Raw genomic sequence first — 7,307 nt, 5'->3', positions numbered from 1 at the left:
CACTTTGTAGACCAGGCTGGCCTCGAACTCAGAAATCCGCCTGCCTCTGCCTCCCGAGTGCTGGGATTAAAGGCGTGCGCCACCACGCCCGGCCTCCAGCCCTATTTTTAGTACTTATATTGAATTTGGGACTTCCTATACATTAGGCAAGTGCTCGTCCATTGACATATATCCCCACTCCCCAGAGTGTTTTGATAGATCATGAAAGAGTAGGCTTGGGTTGAGGAGTCCAAAATTTGAGACAGGAAAGCCCACTGATGTAATTCACTGCATTAATGGGTGAAAGAGAAAATGTATATGGTTATCTTATAAATGGAGACAAGACACTTGGAAATTGCCTGGTCCAGGACAGCGTTGACAAAAGAGCCGTGAACGACTTCATTGACGACAGAGGCAGAGTAGCGTGTGTTAACTTTACCATGATACAGCTGCAGCGGCAAGACAGAGACAAGAGAGAGAAAGCAAGGGGTAGCTTTTATGGGGTGGGGACTTGAAGGGACAGCCAGGCAGTGCTTCAGTGACATGGAGTCCCCGGGTTTATTGTGGTTAGTGATAGCCTGGCCTAGAGGTAATTCTGCTCTCCTACTGAGTCAGAAATGGCTCAGTGCGACCTCCCATCTTGAACTGTAAGCCACGCCCAGAGGTTGGCTTGTTCTGCTGGAGTCTTCCTGGAGAGCTGACAGTCCTGCCGGGAGACAGCAGTGGCCCGGCTCTCAGTCCAGCCTGTGCTGAAGTAAAAACAGTCCTGTTCTAAGGTTAGGATGGCTCAGCTCTCCATCCCAGAGCAGCATTCAGAATATTGTTTAACATACACTTATTATTTATTAAAAAGTCCAGATTAGGAGCTGGAGAGATGGCTCAGTGGTTAAGAGCACCAACCGCTCTTCCAGAAGTCCTGAGTTCAATTCCCAGCAACCACATGATGGCTCACAACCATCCATAATGGGATCTGATGCCCTCTTCTGGGGTGTCTGAAGTCAGAGACAGTGTACTCACATACATTAAAAAAAAAAAAAATCTTGGGCTGGAGAGATGGCTCAGCAGTTAAGAGTGCTCACTGCTGTTCTTCCAGAGGTCCTGAGTTCAAATCCCAGCAACCACATGGTGGCTTACAACCATCCGTAATGAGATCTGACACCCTCTTTTGGTGTGTCTGAAGACAATTACAGTGTACTTAGATATCATAATAAATAAATCTTTAAAAATAATCTTGGGGGCTGGTGAGATGGCTCAGCNGNTAAGAGCACTGACTGCTTTTCCAAAGGTCCCGAGTTCAAATCCCAGCAACCACATGGTGGCTCACAACCATCCGTAACGAGATCTGGCGCCCTCTTCTGGAGTGTCTGAAGACAGCTACAGTGTNCTTATNTATAATAAATAAATAAATCTTTAAAAAAAATAATAAAAAAAAATAATCTTGGGGGCTGGTGAGATGGCTCAGCGGTTAAGAGTGCCGACTGCTTTTCCAAAGGTCCCGAGTTCAAATCCCAGCAACCATACGATGGCTCACAACCATCCGTAACAAAATCTGATGCTCTCTTCTGGAGTGTCTGAAGACAGCTACAGTGTACTTACATATAATAAATAAATAAATTAATTAATTAATTAATATTTTTTAAATCTTTTTTTAAAAAAGAGTCCAGATTAACTATAAAAGGAGTATGAGCCAGAAACATTCATGAAACTCTACTTGTCATAGAGACAATGTAAATTTGTTTCTGTAAACGCAAGAGCAAAGGGTCTGAGGCTTTAGCTCTTGCCTGACACGAATGAGGTCCTGGGTACAGTCTCCACTTACAGGGTGAGGAGGGAGGGAGGGACCACGAGGCATCAAGGCGTCGGTCCTCCCAACACGTGGGAAGCTGAGACAGGGGAAATGGAAGCCTAAATTCAAGGCCAGCCTTGTTCGGTGAGATGCTGTCTCTAATGACAATGACAACCAGAGGCAGGAAGCACAGTTCATAGATGCTACAAATAAAATGCTGTGTTTTTTTTTTTTTTTTTAAATGAAGGTTCCCCAAATCCCTGTATGTACATTCTAAAAGAAAAAACAAAAAATAAATTGCACATTACTGTAGAACCGGAATGATTAATGCTTCCCAAATTCTTGTGAGTCATCTCTCTTTAGAAACTTGCTGACTTGTGATTGTGTGTCACTGCTAAGGAAGCGAGAGGGACCCGTCACTGATCCCACTTCAGAGTTATTGTTTCTGGCTTGGTTTTAGTTTGAGCCAGGATATCATGTAGTTGAGTCAGGCCTTGAACTCCTGATTTTCCTCCCTCCACTCCTGAGTGCTGGGGTGACAGGTGTCACCATGCCTGGCCAGTGTCACTCATTTCTGTCTCCAGAGAGGTAATAAAAGGATAAAAGTGCCAAGGTTCCTATACCTGTCTCTATTAGTGAGAAGAGAACCTGTGCTTATTTTAGAAGGAAAGTGTGTGTGTGTGTGTGTGTGTGTGTGTGTCTGGTTTTCATGAAGAGACATAAAAGGGAAAATCCCCAGTACTTGGGAGGTGGACAAAGAAGGATCGGAAGTTCAAGGCCAGCCTCAGTTATAGAACCAATTACAAGCCAGCTTGGGTTACATGTGACCCTATCTCCTCAAGAAGCAAAAACAACACAAAACAAAAAGGATGTCTCCATAAAAACCCATGTCTGGATACTGGCTAACTGTATTCCATAGAGCACACACGGCCACACAGCTCCTGGTGACTACTGTTCTCTATGTCCCTGAGTTCTGCAGTTTCTCTTTGTGTTTTATCTTAATGAAGGAAGGGTTACTTTTGGTACTGGCAGGCATCTCTTATAGCAGCAGGTCAAGGTGTTGAATCGGAGGGGTCTCCTTGGTGGCAGTAGCAGGAGGTGTTGGAGGTGACAGAGGGATCTCAGAACAAAGTAGGTAGACAAGCAGGCATGGCAGCCTCAGCCTCCACTGCCACCCTTGGCTACAGGTTACATTATTGTAGACTTTTCAAAGTGCATTCTGTGGGCTGGAGAGATGGCTCAGCTGTTAGCAAACACTAGGTTCACAAACGAAATATGAGAAAATGCATTCTGCTTTAGAATAACCAGATTCTCTCTCTCTATATATATATATACATATATATATATATATATATATATATANATATATATATATATATATATATATATATATATATATATATATACACACACACACACCTTTGGGCATAGAAACCTCTGTTTGGTTTTTTAAAGATTTATTTATTTATTATATGTTATGACACTGTCCCTGTCTTCAGACACACCAGAAGAGGGCAACAGATCTCATTATGGATGGTTGTGAGCCACCATATGGTTTCTGGGACTTGAACTCAGGACCTTCAGAAGAGCATTTAATGCTCTTAACCACTGAGCCATCTCTCCAGCCCCGGAACCTCTGTTTTATAAGTGGAGTGAGGCTTCTATATGCAGGATAGATATCTGACTTGAGACTCCAGCTCTTCTCCTTGCACAGCTGCTGTGTTTCCTTCTGAGGAGAAAGACCCTAACACTGTGAACAGGTAACAGAAGTCACTGCTGAGCAGAGGCTTGTCCAGCCTGTATGAAGCTCTGGATTTGATTCCCGGCACCAGGTTAACTGGGTTTGGTGGAACACATCTACAGTCTCAGCACTTAGGAGGTGGAGGGAAGGAGAATCAGAAGATCCACTTCTTTCTTGGCTAAATAACAAGTTTGAGACCAACCCAGACTACATTATAAAACTCTGCCTCAAAATCCAAAAGTAGATAAATACAAAATAAACAAGTGTTTTTCTGTGAACGTGAAGATCGTAAGAACCACTTAATTCCAACAACCATCACTATAAGCAAAGAGGTCACCTTCAGGCACTGAATGGGTTTTACGAAAACACAGAGCCAATGGCTTCAATTGCTTTAGCTTGGGACATACACACGCTATCACAACGGCTACAAAGCTAAGCTCCAAGCATACACTCACCTATCAGAGGGACGTTTTCTGAGGCTGGCATGATCTCTGCCACCATTAGCTGAAATACAGTCATGGCCAATAAGATGGTCACTCCCAGAGAGACCTTCTCCCCGGATGCTGCTGGGAGGTAGAAACTCAGCGGAGCGAGGAACGATATGAGGACGCAAGGGATGAGGAGGTTGACGATGTAAAAGGAAGACCTCCTCTTCAGAAGGAGAGTGAAGGTGACGTCTGGGTAAGGCTCCGAGCAGCAGCCGTAGGAGATGACGTTCTTCACGGCAGGCATGCCCTGAACCTCCCATTCCACGTCTTCAATGAAGTCAGAGAGGTCACCACTGTCCAGGGCATTGAATATGTCCACCTGGTTCCCATTGTAGGTCCAGGAACCAAAGGTCAGGTTGCACTGCTGGCTGTCGAAGGGGAAATAGGTGACATCCACCACACAGGAGCTTTTGGTGATGGCTGGTGAGTCCCAGGTGATGAGCCCATCATACCGCAGGACCACGTTGGTGTTCACCGGCTCTGAAGACTCGTCATCGGCCCTGGGGAGCAAATGAGGGTGATGACAGGCGCTTGCTGAGGAACCTGACTGACTTAAGTCCTGGACTGCTTACTGACAATGCCCTGTGTCTGTTGCTTCAGTATCTTTGGCAGTGGGACCCCATTCTCTGTGAGTTTGGAATCACTTCCAATGTACCCTTCTTTTCTACCAGGAAGTCCCATTTTTATATGAACAGTAGAAGAATCCCTCTCAATCCACAAGAGCTTAGGTTCCAGAATAAAGACAGAGGAGGCCTGGCAAGATGGCTCAACGGGTAAGATCACTGACTATTCTTCCGAAGGTCCTAAGTTCAAGTCCCAGCAACCACATAGTGGTTCACAACCACTCGTAATGAGATCTGACACCCTCTTCTGATGTGTCTGAAGACAGCTACAGTGTACTTATTTATAATAATAAATAAACCTTGAGACATATATAATAATAAACATATATAATAATAAATCTTTGGGCCAGAGCGAGCAGGGCCTGAGTGAGTGAGGTTGACCAGAACAAGCAGGGCTGACAGGAGCGAGCAGAGGTCCTAAATTCAATCCCCAACAACCACATAAAGGCTCACAACCATCTATGCAGCTACAGTGTACTCATATACATAAAATAAACAATAAATAAATCTTTATAAAGATAGAGGAGCTCCCATGGTGACGGGAAGAAGGTGGAGACATTGAGCTTGAGTTAGGTCTGGCTCCATCTGGAGTATAGCCAGTGACCAGGGACATCCACTGCTCTCTGGAGCTTGTGGGAATTCAGAACTGCAGGCCCACCCTATGACTACTAAATCCAAATCTGACTTTTTCAAAATCTCTAGGTGGTTCACTTATGCTTTACAGTCTCAGAAATATGAACCTATGTGCTTTGCTCTGAGCAGAGCCCAAACAGCCCCAAGATACACTCCCCTCCACTCTAGGGTCTGAAACCCACAGGATAGATTCCAGGCGGCACATCCTATCTAGCCATGGTAGCATTTCTGTTACATGATCTCTGGATCATGAGCAGATTAAATCGTATCTCTCCAGGAAATTCTCACATAGAAGACCTAGCCTTCCAGCTTATTGAGGAAAAGAGCTAAGTTAGAGTGGTGTAGAGATCTTGCGGGGCTGAAACAGGAAGATTGTCAGATCCAGGGGAGCTTGATCTTAACAGAAAGATCCTGCCTTTCAAAACAAAGCAACAACAACAAATAAAACCACCACGTAAGAGGAAGAGGAAGAGAGAGGGAGGAGGAGAAAGGTTATTATAGATACAGTGAGTGAAGATGTAGCTCACGCTGGAACAGGGTGGCCAGCTCAGCCTGTATCGGGAGTTGTAAGAGAAGGGATTTGGGCACAGAGATTCTGGCACAGAACTCAGAGAGAACTCCATGTGAAGAAGAGGACAAAGGTCAAAATGATGCTTCTACCACTGCAGGGACACAGAGGACGGCAAACGCTAGGCTTTTAGGACCCGATACTCTGACCATCTGAGATTTGAATAAGGACACAGGCTCACACTCCACGTGTGTTTTAAATGATGTTTAAGTTTCTATTAAATCAGTAGGTTCGTTTCCCAGACCCCTCCAGTGTGGGCAGCGCTTACTTGTTGTAGAGGACAATGTCCGGCCTCCACACCAGATCACTGGGAATCCTGATGGAGTCCAGCCCGTCATACTGGTCTCGATCCCATGTGAGGTATGCATCGTGCCAGGTTTGACGGATCCACAGATAAGCTGTCAGAATCTGATTTCTCTCGTCCTAAGCAATGAATCCAGATGTCACTTTATCCTGTACACATGTCCGGCTTTGGGACACTTGTTCTTGATAGCAGGAATCTCCAGGGTGCCCACTTATTTTCAACCCACAAAGGAGACCTTTTAAAATTCTACCTGATTGATTGATTATTAAGGCCGCATTCAATGCCTTCCTGATGTAGTGCACTGTCTCTCTCTGTCTCACTCTGTCTCTCTCTGTCTCTATCTCTCTCTCTGTCTCTCTCTTTCTCTCTGTGTGTCTCTCTGTGTGTCTCTCTGTGTGTCTCTCTCTGTCTCTCTCTCTGTCTCTGTCTCTCTCTGTCTCTCTCTTTGTCTCTCTCTGTCTCTCACTCTGTCTTTCTTTGTCTCTCTCTTCCTGATGAGACCAGTACTTGCATCTTTATATCTTTTCTTAGGTTAACTGCTAAGTTTTCTCTGAAAGCGGACCAACTAATGATACACTGGAGCCAGGAGACGTGAAATGTCTACCAGGTACAAAAGAAAACATCATTTAAATCTGATAGCTTGTGTAATTAAATATGTATATGGAGGAAATCAGCCATGTCATTTTAAAACACCACCTTCCTCTTTTAAAATTGTGATTAAGGGCTGGAGATAGAGCTCAGAGGTTAAGAGCACTGACTGCTCTTCCAGAGGTCCTGTGTTCAATTTCCAGCAACCACATGGTGGCTCACAGCCATCTGTAACGGGATCTGGTGCCCTCTTCTGGCCTGCAGGCATATATGCAGGCAGAATACTATATACATAATAAATAAATAAAAATCTTTTTAAAAAAAAAATTGTGGTTAAATCCACATAACCTTAAAGTACTATTTTAGGGGACTGGAAAGTTTGTACAGGGTTTCTCTGTATAGTCCTGGCTGTCCTGGAACTCACTTTGTAGACCAGGCTGGCCTCGAACTCAGAAATCTGCCTGCCTTTGCCTCCCAAGTGTTGAGATTAAAGGTGTGCGCCGGGCTGGTGAGATGGCTCAGTGGGTAAGAGCACCCGACTGCTCTTCCGAAGGTCCAGAGTTCAAATCCCAGCAACCACATGGTGGCTCACAACCA

The 7,307-nt window shown here is 44.8% G+C and overlaps 1 protein-coding gene across 1 annotated transcript in view; it reads right to left on the bottom strand.

The window, feature by feature from the left end:
• Chrna9 (cholinergic receptor nicotinic alpha 9 subunit) overlaps positions 1 to 7,307 on the bottom strand; it is an 11,298-nt gene that overhangs the window by 2,678 nt on the left and 1,313 nt on the right. Inside the window, exons 3-4 of the mRNA XM_021163672.1 lie at positions 6,087 to 6,241; positions 3,962 to 4,494 (exon numbers count right to left, since the gene is read on the bottom strand). Of these exons, the coding sequence (XP_021019331.1) occupies positions 3,962 to 4,494; positions 6,087 to 6,241 (688 nt within the window). The remainder of the gene's footprint in view (positions 1 to 3,961; positions 4,495 to 6,086; positions 6,242 to 7,307) is intronic.

The sequence above is a fragment of the Mus caroli genome, chromosome 5, assembly GCF_900094665.2.
Source record: "Mus caroli chromosome 5, CAROLI_EIJ_v1.1, whole genome shotgun sequence".
Taxonomy (NCBI): domain Eukaryota; kingdom Metazoa; phylum Chordata; class Mammalia; order Rodentia; family Muridae; genus Mus; species Mus caroli.
Note: the sequence above shows the minus strand (reverse complement) of the source record. Positions and strands in the feature narration are given on the sequence as shown.